The 17,915-nt window shown below is 39.6% G+C and overlaps 3 protein-coding genes across 5 annotated transcripts in view; 1 reads left to right on the top strand and 2 right to left on the bottom strand.

Annotated features, from left to right (window-relative positions):
- rubcn (rubicon autophagy regulator) overlaps nucleotides 1-2,624 on the top strand; it is a 19,130-nt gene extending 16,506 nt beyond the window's left edge. For all 3 annotated transcript variants that reach the window (XM_031859595.1, XM_031859593.1, XM_031859594.1), the window contains one exon: nucleotides 117-2,624. In XM_031859595.1, the coding sequence (XP_031715455.1) occupies nucleotides 117-253 (137 nt within the window). In that variant the 3' untranslated portion in view covers nucleotides 254-2,624. The remainder of the gene's footprint in view (nucleotides 1-116) is intronic.
- Nucleotides 2,625-4,002: 1,378 nt separating this feature from the next.
- On the bottom strand, nucleotides 4,003-9,205 carry LOC116390203 (5-hydroxytryptamine receptor 3A-like). The gene is made up of 9 exons (XM_031859611.1): nucleotides 9,151-9,205; nucleotides 7,771-7,931; nucleotides 7,635-7,679; nucleotides 7,088-7,194; nucleotides 6,482-6,651; nucleotides 6,017-6,177; nucleotides 4,839-5,049; nucleotides 4,497-4,706; nucleotides 4,003-4,310 (listed from the first exon to the last, which is right to left on the bottom strand). Exons 1-9 carry the CDS (start codon nucleotides 9,203-9,205, stop codon nucleotides 4,003-4,005), a joined length of 1,428 nt encoding a protein of 475 aa, XP_031715471.1.
- Nucleotides 9,206-10,863: 1,658 nt separating this feature from the next.
- LOC116390081 (5-hydroxytryptamine receptor 3A) lies at nucleotides 10,864-17,493 on the bottom strand. The gene is made up of 10 exons (XM_031859332.1): nucleotides 17,409-17,493; nucleotides 16,420-16,534; nucleotides 14,424-14,571; nucleotides 14,202-14,246; nucleotides 13,981-14,090; nucleotides 12,842-13,011; nucleotides 12,394-12,554; nucleotides 11,944-12,154; nucleotides 11,336-11,626; nucleotides 10,864-11,081 (listed from the first exon to the last, which is right to left on the bottom strand). Exons 1-10 carry the CDS (start codon nucleotides 17,491-17,493, stop codon nucleotides 10,864-10,866), a joined length of 1,554 nt encoding a protein of 517 aa, XP_031715192.1.
- Between the last annotated feature and the right edge of the window lie 422 nt (nucleotides 17,494-17,915).

Raw genomic sequence — 17,915 nt, 5'->3', positions numbered from 1 at the left:
GTCTGTGGGCACGGCAGCGTTGTTGTTTGGTCGGGAGCCTCTCTCTGTGAAACATGTTCTCACCCTTTTGTGAAGATGGAACAAGTGTAACATCTCTGACTCCTGTGTTTTTACAGAGTGCCATGCGTGTTACCACAGCAGCTGCTTCCGAACGGGCAAAGGCTGTCCTCGATGTCGGCGGCTGGCAGAGCGGAGAGAGAGGATGGCTCGCAAAAACATGGAGGAGCAAGAGGACGAGGGAGGCGGGCCCTAGTGCCGGTAACGGAAAGACACTCTGAGACTGAAGAAAAGCACAATGCGACCATGATTGTAGTGACTGACCACCTCTCGTTGTGTTCCAGTCCTCTCACACCTGGGGGACAATACTGCAAAGCAATGTTTTCATCTCAAGAGATGCAGGTTTTACATCAGTGCATCAGTTGTGTGGCTACTGTTGATGTTCAGATACATTTAGTGTAAGCTGGTCTCCTTTCACACATGCACTTTACTCTGTGAGTAGTGGTAGTTTTGTCTGTCGGCGTAATTTAAGAATAGGAGTCGATTTTTTTCCATGAAAATGTTGTGACTTAAAGAGAAATTGCTCAGGCGTTGCAATTTATAACCGAGATTTCTTTAAAAATACTCAACATTTTTTCTTTAACTTGAGATTGGCTCATGCTTAATATTTCATTTAAAAAAAAAAAAAATTGTATTTAAACACATTTTGTTGCACATAAGAAGTAAAAGTATCGGAAAAAGACACGACCCTTCTGACTTACAGGAGTATTTTATGCTGGCCAGTTCCACCTACATGTGTGAAGAGGACCCGATATTCACGTTTTGGCACTTCTTTTCCATTGTGGTAAATCTACTATATTTGGGATTTAACTAGATCATAAAAACAAGTATTTGCTCCATTGTACCCAGGTTTAATATTCCTCCTTCCTTCAATTGCAGCTTTTGGCAACGGCTTCAGTTTTGGGTATTTTATTGGCTACTGGCTTAGCTGAAGTTTGTTTGTGTGGCCTGAAATGGCAGGATCTATTATTTAAAAAAAAAAAAAATAACAAATAGCAAGTAAAAAGTTTAAATATCTTTTATGTTTTGACTGATTCTTTTCAGTGCAGATACTGTATTTGAGCAATCCTGCCCCTTTTTTTTTATAGATTTTATTTGAAGATATTGAAGGTGTTAACCCTTTCTTTCCCCCGCTCCTACTGTCCCGTCTTTAGCCGCGCTTATGTGCCTCTGGGACCAATGAACTAAGACTGGCAGAGCTAGTGGAGTTACATTGGAAAGCTGAGTTTATAGAAGGACTGGACTTCTGAGTTTCAGTCAGTGTTGCAAATATATGAAACTGTAAAAGCTCCATTTTTGTGCTGCTTGAGTGAGTGAGTTTATTAGAAAAAGGTGTGTGTGTGTGTGTGTGTGTGTGTGTGTGTGTGTGTGTGTGTGTGTGTGTGTGTGTGTGCGCGCGCACATGTAGTCATGCACTAAAGGTTTGCACCAGCCTAATCAGCACTTGTTTCTAACGTCGCAGATTTTGGAATAATAGAGTCGAGTTAATTGCACTGATCCGTCTGTTGTTGTTGTTGTTGTTGTTGTTGTTGTTGTTGGGGAGGCAGGTTGGGACATCACTCTTTAGGTGATGTTCGTTTTAAGAACATGAACCTTGAATGCAGTACATTATGAAGGGGTTCAGGCCAAAATAACAAAGCCACAATTTAATGAATAAGTCGTACTCTTAACTTGCTGCAACATAATTATCTAAATGCATTATTCACCTCTTGGACTGAAATGCTTCATATTTAATTGGGCCTTTTGTCCAACAGATCTTAGTCTAGCACAGTGCTTCCCAACCTAATTGGCCCTTAAAAGAATATGTTTAAGTTTTGTAAACTATGTCAGGCAAATGAGTAACTGGGGCCAGCAGCTGGTTAGCTTAGCTTAACTTAGTTTAAAGACTTGAAACGGGGGGAACCAGCTCAAGCCTTGGTTATATAAAAAAACATGCCTGTCAGCACTTCTAAAGCTCACTAATTGAACCAAACCGCATGTTTTCTTTCTCAGATTGTTTTATTTGAGTGATATCTAGAGGCCCCAAAGGATAAAAGTATTTCACAGGTACAAAGAAATTGTGGAAAAGTGTGAAAAAGAGCTTTACTAAACAAATGTTTTGATTTTGATTTTTTTTGTTATTTCCTGCACTTTAAATCATCCGGTGACCCCTCAGACACATTTGGGACCCCAATTGTATGTGTACCAACCTCCTTAAAGGATGAGTCTCCAGAGTACATACCGTCCTTTGTGTGAACAATCCGTCACGAGGTCAACTCATGAGAACTTAAGGCAATATGTGTGATATTCATGTCCCTAAGCCCGCACAGCCGAGCATTGAAGAGATGAACTGCAGCCGTGTCTTCAGGCTGCTTTTCAGAGGAAACACTGAGCTCTTTAATGATGTGACCGCTCGACTCCACTGACGAGACTCCTTAACTCAGCAGACTGCCTTTAAAGTGGAGAGGTTCAAAGTGCACTACAGATTAAAGTGTCTGTTATAAAGAATGTTAATTATTGTTAATATAATTATTTGTGTTGATTTGTCTTTGTTCTGTAATTGACAATAAAAGACTGGCCAGACTGTTGATGAGGGTTGTTGTTGTTTTTCTGTGCTGATAAAAAAAAAGTCGTCAAACTAATCTTAGTGCTAAAATGAAGTAGTGCGGCTACTAACTATATACTAACTCTAATAATTATTTCTATTCAGAGCCTAATGTGACTTTCTCACATTTGAAAACCTGGAACCACAAGATATTTGGCATTTTTGTGCCCGTCGGTCCGGTCCGTTCTGTTGAACGCAATATTTCAGGAACGCCTGTTTGGACGAACAAATTTGGCACAAGCGTCAGATTAACTGCTGAAAGATTGGTGTGACCTCACGTCCGTCCCATTCTGGTGAATGCAATAGGAACGCATTGACAGAATTTCTTCAAATTAGTTGTGTTCACCTGCACTAATGGTTGAGCTAATTAGAATTTGGTGGTCAACGGTCACTGTGACCTCATATAACACACGTTTTTGTGGCCATGACTCAAGAATTGATATGGTCATTATGACAATTCCACAAAAATGTCTAATGGGATCAAATGAAAAAGTGATGACACTTTGGACAGATGTGTGTGTAAACGACAACATGACGTTGGACAAATACAGATGCGCGGTGGTAATTTAGCTCTCAAAAAATGACAAATTATTATCAAAATATTTGCAGATTAACTGACCAACCATTTTAGAGCTAAACTGAAGTTCGTTGAAAAAGACTGACTTCCTTCGCTCTGACAGTTCACTTAATTATGATATGCTATTTGGTGCAATCTACTATACAGATAGAAACTGATCACGTTTTCACCAGTTTTCCCATGAACCCCCCCCCCCGAAAAAAACCCCTGCAGTATTATTATTAATATAATCAATGATCTTTATTAAGCACAGTGATAAAGTACTCAGATATTTTACTGAAGTATAAGTAGCGATAACACGGCGGAGAAATACTGTTACAAGTCATACAGAAGTATAAGCATCAAAATGTACTTAAAGTACTAATTATGGAGAAGTCAATTTCTGAAAAGTGTATATTATATCATTGTATTATGATTATTGCTGCATTCATGTGCACATCACTTTAATGTTGCAGAATGACAAAGCTAAAGGTTTGCATGCTGACCTTAGCGTTTAGCTCAAAGCACCAATGTATGGTAGCAGACTGGTTTTGGCAACTTTCATCACCATTTTCAATTGAGTAAGTTTGACAAATTATAGTCAATGTATGTGGAGAAATGGAGTGTTAAAAAACCCATCTGTATTAAATGCAAGATGGGATAATTTCAGCAAAGCCACTGAGAGATGGCACAAGCGGGAGTTAAAAAACTTTCAAATTCTTGTCTAAAATTGTGGTCACAACAGCATATGATCTCAACAGCAGCAACTCTACCAACGTTTTCCATTTTCGACCCTCTAGTTAAATCATACTGCGTACGAGTTCAGGATCCAGATGCATATGATGGTGATGAAACTGACAACCATGAAGACAACGTAAAAGCCAAACAGCAGACGGTCGATGACCGCCCCGACCATTTGCCATTGCGGCACGGTGTTGCTCCCTGTGAAGTGTTTGTCCATCTGAAGGCGGATGGCCAAGAGATCTCTGCTCAGTTTCCTCAGTTCCTCCAAGGCCGGGTTCAGAGGGGTCGGTTGGGGTTTCGCTGGAGGTGTATCACCAGAGACACGCTGAAGATGAAATGCTGAGATGTTGGTGATGCTGGAATTCTGTGCTGGTTCTGTCAAAAACAAAGAACATAATTTAACAGTCATATAAAGCATTTAATCCATTAAATGTCACCTGGGGCTTCAAAGGATTTCACTACCAACTCCCTGCAAACGGCGTCGAACTAAATCAATTGCCTCACCAACTTTCTCGTGCCTTTCACAGTTGATGTCAACGAATAATAATGATATACCTGTAGTATATGGGTTGGAGAAAAAAGTGGTTCGGTTGCTGTTTTTCTTTCGAGGGAGACAAACTACAACAGCTAGATATCGTAGCACGAGGACATCGATCCAGTGAGGCACCGCATTGTACTGTCTGGGGCTGTACTGGATGTTCGTGATACACACGGTCTCCAACAGGCTGGCCACCATGAGAGCGAGACTGGTGGCGAAGAAAATGTCTGCAAGAAACAAAACAAAGCAAAACAAAGCTCTTCGCTTTAAAAGCACATGTGCAGCAGTGAATTTCATGATCCTTTCACCTTATTATTATTTGGAATAAAGTAGGTCACAATATCAGAGGTGTCACTCACTGATGAGAGGTGTTGTCTCTCCAGGGACAGGCAGCAGGTCGTTCATGATGAGCAGGAAGACGGAGTAGCCCAGGATGAGGGTCATCTTAAAGGAGGATCGGTCCACACTATCAGGAGGCAGCAGGAAGCTGAAGATGTCCACTGTGATGAGGAAGCAGCTGGGAATCAGGAGGTTCACCACGTAGAGGAGTGGCCTCCGTCTCAGAATGATCTTAGGAAGAGACACAAGTACAACGCCTTAACAAAACCATGTGTGGACAGACAGCCAGGGTGCTCCTCCTGGGCTCAGCATGCTAAGCCTCTTTTCTATTGCATGCTACACTATACCATCACTAATGTTGTGTGCGTGGCCAGAACTGCCCCCACGGTGCGCTACCATTTCAGATAATTCTGACTAGACACAAAATAAAAACGGGGACACTGAATGTTTTGATTATTTAGATATTTCACTTTTTATCTACTGTACTAAGTCAACTATTCAATTACAAGGGTTAAGGAAAGTGCAGGTTATGTACAAAGAAGATGAAGTACTTATGTCCTCACCGAAAAAAAACCCCATCATTAGATACAACTGTCATTTTCTCATTAGAGGCAGCAATCATAGAACATTGTTCAGATAAAGTTTTAATTTCATCTTTGCGTGACTTGCTTGTGTCTGGGTCTGATGAATCACCAGAAGCTAAACTGAGACTATGGAAGGAAGATATACGTAGATGGCGAAATATCTTCAGAAGACTGGCATGAGGCTCAGAGACAGACAGTCAACAGCAGCCTGAAACTTATACGCGGCTGATTCTTACAGACATAACTACTGATAAATTGCATTAAGTGTAATGGTAACATTCCTGATAGAGGGACACTGCTACTGTATATGGGAATGTTTGAAAACAAAATCCTTTTGGCAAAATATTGTTAATATGGTGGATCAAGTCTTATCAAAGAAATGACCACTGCATCCTAAGCTTTTTATTCTGGGTATATCTTATCAACCAACACTTACAAAGCAAAGAGTTAAGAATTGTCGATATATATATATATATATATATATTGCAAGCGCAACGTAAAATTGATCCTAATCGGACCATGGATAGTAATCTGGGTTGCTGTTTTTCACTTCACAATTTGATGCGATTTGCAAACTGAAAAACCAATAAATATATTGCAAAAAAAGTGCTTACGTAGTATACGATCTGATAGTAGCTTCCCTCATCTAATGCCAGGGTAAAAGGAGCTACACTGATAACGACGAGCTCCCACTCCCCGTCAGTCTTCAACACATCTTGGGACTCCTTCAGTATCTCTTCAGATGTGGAGCCTTGAATCAGCCTTATGTCTGTACCTTGAATAACATTTAATTGCATATTCAAAAGGGCTTTTCAGCACAACAGACAAAACTGAGGCCAAGTGTAACCTTGTGTCACACACACATTCATTGGCCAACACTTAAAGCAGGTAAAAAGAACAATTAAAAAGAGTTGATATCACTCAACTCTTTTTAATTCACTTCAGGCCCTATTTAAACACGATCGGTGCTTACACCAGACCTTTTGTAGTATACAAAGTTGCTGCAGTGATTTTATAGATTCACACAGTTAAAAGATCTGACTTTTCAAGAACTGTAATTTATATTTAAGCAGGCTTACCAAAGTGTAGATATGATCCAAAGGTCAGAGAGCAGTTTTGGATATCGAAGGGGAAAGTGTAGATTACTAATCGGCAGGAGCTGACCACTCGGACGGGCTTATCATCATATACATGACCTGTGTTGTGTAAGTAGACATAGGGAGTTTTGGGAGAATTGTCCTCTTCCATGCTGAAATAGAAAAGAAAACTCATTCGAATTATGAATTAATAAATGAATCCAAGAGAGAAATACGATGACAGCGTGCTGTTTTTATTGCCTGTCAATTTTTCAATATTTATTAATATTTGTGTTAAGGAAACAGAACCTGTCAGACGCATGCTGCAGTCAAATGAGAGGTTTTCTACAGGGACTCTGGTGCTGGGAAACACTACCACTTTCGTCCACAGGGCCCGTCAAAATCAACACAAAATGAAAGTTCATTGTACTGGCTTTAGCTAAAATTAGTTGGTCTTTTTATACCAAAAAAAAGTCATAGTTTTAGCATTTTTTTTTTAAACGGGGCATCAAGTAGATTCGTAGAACGATTGCTTTCCAAGGCGGATTTCTCTGATTTGGACAACAATTTGAAAAAGCTCACAGACTTCTAAACAGCCTTTTAACTTACAACTCTGAGATATGGATGTCTGGGACCCAAAGCTTTTCACGAGGGACAGAGACCAGTTTAGTGCCACATTCCTCCTCATCCCAGCTCAGGTCCTCAATGTCCCACTCCTACAGTAAACAGAACAACACCGATGTGATGAACAGCTTAGGAAATGCCATTCATTTCAGCTTTGTCACTACATAAACGAACAAAATAAAAGTATGACTTTTCATCCAAAACACCTATTGTCACCATCATTTTAGGGTAAAAAAATACATGACATTTTAACATTTTGCACAGTTGAGTCACAAGCTAATCAACAATAACAAGTAAGTTTACTTCAGTTTAAGGTTAATTTTAGTCCAGTTTAGTCATTTCAAACAAGTAGGCATGTACTTCAACTAACATTCAACAGCAAATCTCTGACTTTGGCGCCCCCCAGTGGGAATATAAAAAGACACCTACTGCTTGAATTAGCTTATTTTTCTACAAACAAAAACGAATGCAATTCTGATCATTTTAAAGATGATGTAATCACATAAATCTGCACAGTCTTCTGAGAACTTACTAAAACTCGCCATAAGAGAGTTGTCAGCGTCTGGGATTTTTCATCCTGTGGATGAAACGCATGTTTTGAATAAATTATAGTACAGATTAATTATGAATTTGAATTAATGACTATGAACAAGTCTGTGTAGACTCACCACTCCTATAATTCCCACCACAGTGATACCAATGGTTATGTTAGTTGGAATTGAAAAGCTTTTCACAGGTCGCAGTAGTTTTTTAGGGAATAAATTCTTCTCAAATGCAGCAAACAAAGATTCAGGAGTTGGGCTTGTGCAAGTCAATGTTGCTACAAAACCTGGATTTGAAGAGAAAGTAGAAAACAAAAGCTGTGAAATAACTCACATATATGGGCACATGGAAGTATGTAAGTAAGTCCCATTCTTTGATTGTTTACAGAGGCATTACGGATCTTTATCTGCTGTACAGCAGGGAAGTCAAGATTGGCTGTGGTTACAATAGCTTTTGAACCCTGGTATCTTGAGATCACAATTGAATTATCACGTTGTTTTCTCGTGATAACAAGCTAATTACTATGAAAAACCTCAATCTTTAATGCAAGATAAATGCCCAAAGCCCAGAGTGGGTGCATTTGATTGTTCGTGGCTGGATGGTATTTTCAGGGCACATCCAGAAACACGGCTTCAGGATAAGCAATCATGGCCACCACATAGACTCATCTCACCTGCTTAAAATGGATTATAACATGATAATTAAGACATGACCCAGAGATAATGGGATCAAATTGAATTACTGGCCGAATGAAAAACATAGATTTAAGGGCTTCAGTCACTAAACTGCCTCTGAATACATCTGAAAACTCGGATACCTTCAGTCACATTTGTATGTCTGTCTGACACTGACGGGGCTCATAATTATTAATAGTTAATAAACACCAGTCAGAGAGTTTTTTTCCCCACAACCTGACAACACAAATGTTCTTATTAATGGCTTGTAACTGGGCTATGAACTAGCCTATACGTATATGACAAATTAATTATGAATTACCTTTGCAGCATCTCTTTGTCCCTCATTTCCTGTTATCTCACTACCGTCAATAAGAAAGCCATAAACATATTTAATAAGATATATTTATTTAGAATTTTAATCTAATTTATAACGGTTGCTTTATTGACTAGATAGGTAGCACTGTTTTTTACGTCAGAATTGTGCCTGATTCCTGATTTTCTTTTGGAAAATAAAAGCTGGAAATATAAAATTAATGTTTCATACAGTCGAGGACTGAAATAGTATTTATTAATGTGCCATGTAGCCGTCATAAACTAATTTAGTCAACTGTGTATTACATAATTTAAGGAAACCAACAGCAAATAATATTTGTTTTCTTGTGTACCAGACGGTACATTTTAAATAAATCTTCATCAGTATCATGTATTTGAATGAGGTTCCCACTGTACAGGACCAGAAGTAACTGATGTACCCCTGTAACTACAAACTTTACCACTGTTCAGCTTTTATCTTTTTTGCATACTTTGTGGAAAGTCAAATTGTCTTACCGTGAAGCAGCATGAAACAGATGGAGATGAGCTCAGTGGGCTTCACATCTTTCATTTTCACTCTCAGTTAAGCCTTTATCACTTTTATTAAGTGCCTCAGATTATGAAACAAAAAAAGGCAGCAGTCTCCTCCATGAGATTGAGATGATCTGCCAGAGCAACATCTATTTCTATACAATCAAAAATGAAATGTGTAACCTCCTCCAGAGGCTAATATTGACTCTCGAGTATAGTTAACTGCAGCATGACTAACTATAATCCTTTAGGGTATACCCAGTTGCTTGCAGAGAACCACTTATTTGATGGCTGTGTTTGCCTAATAATCAATGTTTGGATAGTACAACAGGTTTCTCAATCATCTTCATGTAGATTTATTTTAGATTGTATTATATTCGTGTCGGTTGAAGTCAGGCAAGCACAACAGTATGCACTTGGCTGGTGGCTGTGCCAGTTTGCCTATCGGCTGTTTCAACAGAATGGCATTGCTTGTCAACATTTTGGGTCCGTGTTAATTTCCTGTCAGTTTATGTCATTCACATCGACAACAAGAAATACAAAAAAAGTAAGAATGTTCATTACGTCACAGAACTCCCATTGGTGCCGACATTGAGATGAAAGGCACCGCCGCCTCCTCTCTTATGACTTGCCATTTTGACAGGTTATTACCCGGGATGTCAGAATCATCAGTAATTTGTTGTATTGTATATTAACGTTTGATACATTGACTGGTGTATATTTCCTCAGAAAGCTTATACACTTTTTATTTATTTGAGCTAAATGCAGCCGCTGGACAGAGCCATCATCTGTTTGGAGACCAATAACAAGGAAAACAAATATGCACATTTAGATAAACAAATATCGGTCAATATCACATGTGTTGTTTTTATATTTGTGTGGAAACATTTTCAGTCAAAGGTGAAACAATACAGATATGAAAGGTTATAGTGGGACTTGCCATGCCTGCTTCATTCACTTTAATAGAATGGGCCCAACATTTGTCCATTATCAGAAATGAATGGCCACCCTGCAGCCAATCAGAATCGAGTACTCACCCTGACCACGGTGTAAGAAACCTTATTACAATTCACCTTAAGTGGGAACATAAATGTCTGCACCAAATTTCATAGCAATCCATCCAATTTAGTGGATAGGTCAAAGAAACACAGGACTTTACACAAGGAAGCTGCTGTTTGTGGCCCTTGTGAAACTAAAAGTAAACACAGACTTATTTTGTTACGTTTATTTTTGACTAAACGTATAACTTCCTATAAAGTTTATTTTGAAAGGGAATGGAGCCCACCGATTGCCTTTAATTGTAGCATGACAGGAATAACAGAGAGTCATATTATCACATATTAGAATACTACTGTCTTGCATTATTTGATATGGTGCATACAAGTTGAGTAATAGAGGTCCAAGATTTTTGATCACCAATGTCCACAAGATACCCCGTTCTTTTGAGATATGAGCTGAACCAACTGAGCACAGTACCAGATAATCCAACAGATTGTTTTATATTCAAGAAGTTGATGAACAAAAACTGCTTCCTCAATCATTTTCCCAATAAAGTGATTATTCAATAGAGACCAGAATGCACCCTTTAAGAAGGAACTAAATAACTGCAGGACACACCTCTAGGACACAAAACTAAGCAGTACTGCAAAATGAAATACAGAAAACCAACATTACCAGAAACAATAAGTACAATACAGATTAGGACTGGCTGATCCAGACGCACCACATGGAGATGATGACCAGCGCGTAACAGGAGATGAGCAGCAGATAGATGCGGAAGAGCAGGAAGTCCAGGACATATCCTACGTGGCACCACTGGTCCAGCAGCTCGCTCTCCTTGTGCATCGAGGTGAGGTGGGCATGGAGGTCTCCCAGGTATTGACAGATCTGTTGTAGTTCAGGCAGAGCAGCTGCACCTGGTGATAGGAGGGATCACAGTTTTCAACGATTGTGTTGCTGCCTGAAGTTAAGGTTCAATAACCTTAACTTGTTAATAACCTTAAGATGACTGTGATTCACTGTAGAAATTCTGTCATTATATTAACCTATCTGACATACTGAGTCTTTGTTTAAATAGATGGCCGCTAGTATTTTTCAGGGCCAGGCCACTGGGCAGCAGTTGGCAAAAGTAATGGCACAGTAGTATTTGCCATTTACTGAGTTTGATTACCTCTGCTGCTGGTTGGGTCCTGGGCAGGTGTCTGGCTGGCTGGTTGGATGATCCACAACCCAGAATTGACATTTGAAATTTCCGGTTCATCCTTCTGTGGCGTAGTGGGGGGCTGGACGTCCTCCGTCCATCGGTAACAGATGAGGTTGGCTATGTGTTTGAGCACTACCACCCTTACCCAGTTTGGAACCTCTTTATATTTCATGGAGTTGTGGTGGAGGACATTGGTAATGATGACCGTCTCCAACAGGCTGATGACCATGAGGGCCAGACACACAGAGAAATAGATACCTATACACATAGGGTACACATTAAAGGCACATGTAAAACATCTTTCTTCAGCGGCAGAAGACAGCCAGAATATATCTGCAGAAAGTTGACAGAGCTGTTGGTCCGTTCCATTGACTCAGTGATTTCTCTTTATCTCTCTAAACTAAAGCAAAGAACCCTTTGATTGCATGCTTTCTAAAACTGATGACTGTTGTATTGACACAACAAGATTAAACAGGTTTGATGTATATGCCACTGTATGTCCTATACAATTTATTTATATCTCCCATAATCATCTCAGTAACTGTAAGTAACCTTTACATGTCAACGCCTCTGACCTATGAGGGGTGTGCCGTTTGCTGTGCTGGGCAGCAGGTCGTTCATGATGAGCAGGAAGACGGTGTAGCCCAGGATGAGAGTCATCTTGAAGGAGGCGCGGTCAACGCTATGGGGGGGCAGGTAGAAGGACAGGATGTCGATGAGCATGAGGAAGGAGCTGGGGATCAGCAGATTGACCACGTAGAGCACCGGCCGCCGCTTTATGACCACCTAGTGAACAAGAGTCATTTTGAAAAGTCTCATCACCTTTACTGTGTGTAGGACAACCTTTATGGAACATAACATAACACAATAACATATATCACATCTACATATATCAAAACTATCTAAGGAGGGAAATATGCATTCATGAGAGCAGTGTGAGTGAGCCAAAACGGTAGCTTACGTTTTATTTACAGCTGTTATATTTGCTCGCATAAGAGTAGTAAACTCAGTTAAACTCTCCTCACCCAGAAGGTGATAATGTCCCATTCGTCGATCCCAAACTGGAGGATGGAGGTCTCTCCCAGTAGGTCCACCAGTTCCCACTCCCCACTGGCTTCCAGGTAACGCTTTGAGTTTCGAGACATCTCCTGAAAGGTCAAAGCTGGACTGAGCCTCACATCCCTTACTGTGAAAGTGAAAAACACAACGAGAGGGAAAACTAGTCAGACAGTTCTATAGCCCAATCTAAATAAGTAAGTTAAATGTAATAACTAATTAATTACATAATGATTTATGTTTTTGTTCTCTTTTTCCTTATATATTTCCTTTTATTCTCAGCAAAAGACTCCAAAAGTGAAACAGATAGCAGTTGCATTTTCTGACCCACTAGCAGCTTTATGTTTTAGTTGTCAAAGTGTAGCCAATGACTGGAGTACTTTATGATTGCGTAAATGTTAAGAAGCCTCTTCTTACTAGTATGCATGTAGGAGCCGAATGTAAATGAGCAATTCTGCATGTCGAAAGGAAAACTGAAGATCTCCAGGTTGCAGGCTGAGACGAGCCGAAGCATCCTGTCCCAGCGGATGTGACCCGTGTGGTTGAGGTAGACGTAAGGGCACGCTTGGGAAACATCGTCATCCACACTGGGAGGGTTGTAGGAGTCCGGCAGTAAAAGAAATAAATAGAAACAGATTAAAGTCTCAAAGGAAAACAAAAACATGGATTAAAATCACTTTCACAACTTTTCTGCTCTCTCAGCTTCCCATACTGTATTGTCAGTCATGTTTTGTGTGTATGTGTGTGGTCGGTCCTGGACTTCTGTATCCGGATCAGTAATATTGGGGACCGGAGATTTTTGACTGTGTATCAACTTCTGGAGTACGTCCATCCCAGATCCCGTGATGGACATCACTGTCACTCCCTAAGACCCTGGCACGTTTGTTTCTTCAACACAGGACACAATGTCCGGAGGAGGACCACAACCTGTGGCAACCTCTTGGCATCATTTTGACCAATGGCAGACGTCTTTGTGTCCGGAGAGAAACTGCACTGTTGAGGATGATGTTGCACCCCCCCAGGGAGATGATGTACTTGCGAATGTGTTGCCTTTGGGACTGATGTATGTGCTGCCACATCAGGGAGCGATGACAAATCTGGTTCACAAGATCAGGACACAGCAGTTGCCATTTTAGTATCATCAGATTGTCACTGTACCAGCTTGCATCTATAGACCTAGTTTAGATGGGACTCAAAGGTCTTTAGCAGCTCCCAGATGTGTCAGGAACTCTGGTTTAGGCAGGAGGCGTGGTCTCCTCTGGTCCAGATCTGTGTCAGCACCTCTTGGTTGGAGCTGAATGGATTATTCTATAATGGTGGCCACTATTCATAGTGTGTAAGCGGTCTAGGGCTTATGGGGTTCATTGTTCACTGTTGGTGAGTTGGCGCAGAACATTACTCAGTGACAGTGGCATTTTACAGGAAGTGAATGGGTGGTAAGTGCACCCATCTGTATCGGGGTACTAACTACTTTGTAATGAGTTGTTTAGTTAGTGTGTACTATAATGTCAGTGATCCATAAAAAATATATAAAAGCAACCAACTGGATAACTTACAACTCATAAACTATGATGTCTGGAGACCAGAGCTTCTCCACAGGGAGAGAAATCCTGGTGACACCGTCACACTCATCAGGGTCCCAAACCAGGAACTCGTGCTGCCAGAACTGCAGTGAATTAATCAGATATCTGTGTTTACATATAATGTCTGTATGTGATGATGAATCAGATCACATTACATTTATTGAAAGTGTATTATGTCTTTCCATGCAACTTACCTGTCTCAGCCACAAGAAAGTAGTGAGTATTTGGGTTTTCTCATTCTGAAATACAGTAGGCAACATGTTAACCTCATGTGAAGCTGATCACTACCTCTTCAATCAGGTTAGAGTTAAGACTAAAAATGCAATGGTATATAAATATATGTCTACTATTCCCTCAAAACGTCTGGTTTTTGATGCTGTTAGTATTTTTCTAATATCACTAACTGACAAACTCACCACCCCCAGAACAGCATACAGGGTGAAGGAGATGTTAGCTATGGTGGGATTGCTGAGGTTCACTGCTGGCCTGAAGGGTTTTAGGTCAAACACAGCCTGCATGGACTCATGGGTTGGACCACTGTGGCCTTCTTTACAGGACAGTTTACTGCAACATAGAGACACTGACCGGACCAGAAAGTTAGTTTAGAATTATCATTGTGTCAATATCCGAACATTACTTTGCGTAATGATGATTATAGGACAAATGCGTTCACAATGACATCCTTTAATTACTAGAAGATGTTCTTCAATCATAATGTAATGACTCAAATTTGTGGAACCATTATAATATAATGTGAAATAAAGTGGATAAATGAATGACACATTTATGTTTTTCCTCCATTTATACATTCTCATATGCAAGCAATTCAAATTTGTCCAGGCAAAACAGTAGAGATGACATCAGCATCATTGCACTGTAAGGATCATTTAAACTTGAAACAGGCAGGATAAACTTTAAAATATTATTACTACAATAATAACAGCATTGCTTGTTATTCACTGAAAGAGGAACGTTTAAGTTTCAGAGCTAAACATGAGTCAGTCTGGTAAATAAAACGCGAACACAGCTAGAAACAATCAAGTAGGGATTAAAAGTTTATCATTACCTGACATTAAGAGTAAACCTGAGATGATGCTGATACTCCTCATGCTCGGTGTTTCTGATGGACTAACTATCCTCCACAACCAACGATGTAATAAGGTGTAAAGCCAAGAGAGCTCCTACTGGCAGGGTAAATGCACACACACTTGTTTTTGCCACTTAGCAGGACATTGAAATGACGAACATGAATTCTCTGGAGACTTAACCACAACCACTAGATGCATATGCATATATATATATATATATATATATATATATATATATATATATAGTTGCCCAAGTAAGTTAAAAAATTGTGGATACGTTTAGTTTAAAAAAAAAAAACCAAGTAAAATAAGTTGGTTTAAACTTTCATATTGCAAATAAGTACATGAGGATGACTCAATTATATAAATACATAAATGAACAGTAAAGAAAAACACACAAAATTGAGGTATGTGCAGATGGATCATAAACATCCAGCACACGATAGGACTTGTTGTTCCACACCTCCGGTAAGCACTCAACCATTTTATTTTTCAACACCTCCACCGATGGGAGTTACAATCTGTTCCCTTCTCCGGCGCTGTGGTGTCGAACCACCTGCTTATTTTACTTTTATGCTATTTTATAATCCTGTGACTTAGTAATCAACAGCCAACATACTGTCACGAAGTCTGCCTCAGTTCTGCTTTTACTGTCACTGAGTAATGTTCTGCGCCAACTCACCAACAGTGAACAATGAACCCCATAAGCCCTAGACCGCTTACACACTATGAATAGTGGCCACCATTATAGAATCTTGATTTGTTTCTATGTCCGAGGGTTCTTCATAAAAAGACATTTCTGAATTTTAAAAAATAAGTTATTTTTCTTGGCTGTCTATCAATCAATCAACCAACCAAGCAATCGTAAGCAATGGATGACAAAATCCACTGCCCTCGTTGCTTATATGCCTAATGCATGTCTATCTTCTTTTAAATCAATAACTGCTAATATTTAAAAAAAGTTTGTAAACTAAACCTGCAAAGAACAACAAGACGGCAGTTCTGACTTAACAACACAAGATGCACCTCTAGATTAAACTGGACCGAATTGGGGCGGGGGAGTTATTTGTGAGGCAAATTTCTACATTTTATTTTGTTTCTTCTGCAGTAAAAAGTTTAAATTTGAATCCAGAAATACCACGTTATTATTATTTTCATTTTATCTTTCTAACTGTAAGCTGCAAGCCGATCAAACCTTTGCTGATGGTCAGTATAATTGTGTGATTATTGTGTGATTACACTCCCATCACGTTACTCCACATACATATGATGGTGATAAAGCAGACAGAGATGAAGACGGTCAATGACTGTCCTGACCATTTGCCATTCCTGCGAGCTTTTGCTCCCCTGGAAGTGTTTGTCTATCTGGAGGCGGACGGCCTTGATATCTCTGCTCAGCCTCCTCAGTTCATCCAGGGTCGGGTCCAGAGTGGGTTTCACTGGAGGTGTATCACCATAGTCGCTGTGAAGATCTCTTGTAGAAATGATGGTGGTATTTACGAAAAAAAAAAAGATCAAGATCAATAGTGTGATGGTGTGCCACATTGTTTTTTTTGGTTTTTTTTTAAAGCCAGGTACTAGTAATGCTGAAGCTGATGACCAAAATACAAATAAATATGAAATCAGCAACTAGACATCCTGCCTTAAAATGGAGCAAGAAATAAAAGTTAATTATCTAAGTACATTATATAATATGTAACAGCAAATATAAAATTGGCTGAAAAATATGGGTTTAAATTGAGCAGTTGATTCAAAGACATTCCCTACTACTATTAAGCAATGACCCTCTTAGATATTGTTGCTGTGCCTGTCAAGAAGTCCAATTTATTACTGAACTGCAGCAAAACAATTATAATGGTGGTAGATTTACATTCAAAGTTATCAGAAACTTCTAAAACAATGGGTCTTCAAACTGAAGCAGACCTCTCATTTCTAGATGAGTGTGAATTCTGTCGGTTGAAATGATTTCATCAGCTGCAGCTAAGTAGTGTCAGCTATTACTGACTTTGAAACTCCTGGGTCCAGATTCTTAAAACTCTGTGTAGATTCAAAATTAAATTAAATCAAAGTATTTTCAGAATGCTATGCAGCTTTTAAAGATAATAATTAAATAAGTGAAATTGGCATACAACCTAAAAACAAGGTTACCCATCTCGCAACTTGTATTAAATTCCCTCATTATCATATCACCCGGTTCTATCTCAGCCGACAAAGGCATTTGGTCAAGAAGAACGGTATATAAAACAAATAGCAGAACCTCTAAGGTAAGGGCCATAATTTGATTTATCTACTTATATCAGAGGTGTCACTCACTGATGAGAGGTGTCGTCTCCCCAGTGAGAGGCAGCAGGTCGTTCATGATGATCAGGAAGATGGTGTAGCCCAGGATGAGGGTCATCTTAAAGGAGATTGTAAATACGAATGGGACAGCACTTTGCTGCAAACTATCACGTTATTATTACAACGTCAGAAAATGTTAACTACAATTGTGTGCAGCAGCAGCAGGAAGTGACGCCACACAAACACAGCTGTTTACCTCTCGCTGCCCGGTTCTTGTGTTAAAAATGTCCGCTTAATAATGAAAAAACAAACTGCGTTAACGCGCGATAATATAATTATCGGCGTTAATTAATGAATGCGTTAACGCGATAATAACGCGTTAACTTGCCCAGCACTATTTTTTTGTCATGCTTTCAACATGCGTCATATCATCTTCATGAAGTGTAAATTCATTGAGCAAATTGCCATTTTGTCACACACTGAAAATAATGTTTGATCTACTCCACTTCTTTGTTTTCGCTCTCATTTTGGCCATGCTCG

The sequence above is a fragment of the Anarrhichthys ocellatus genome, unplaced genomic scaffold (assembly GCF_004355925.1).
Source record: "Anarrhichthys ocellatus isolate YVR2014 unplaced genomic scaffold, GSC_Weel_1.0 scaffold22, whole genome shotgun sequence".
Classification (NCBI taxonomy): Eukaryota; Metazoa; Chordata; class Actinopteri; order Perciformes; family Anarhichadidae; genus Anarrhichthys; species Anarrhichthys ocellatus.
This window is presented reverse-complemented; position numbering and strand designations above follow the sequence as displayed.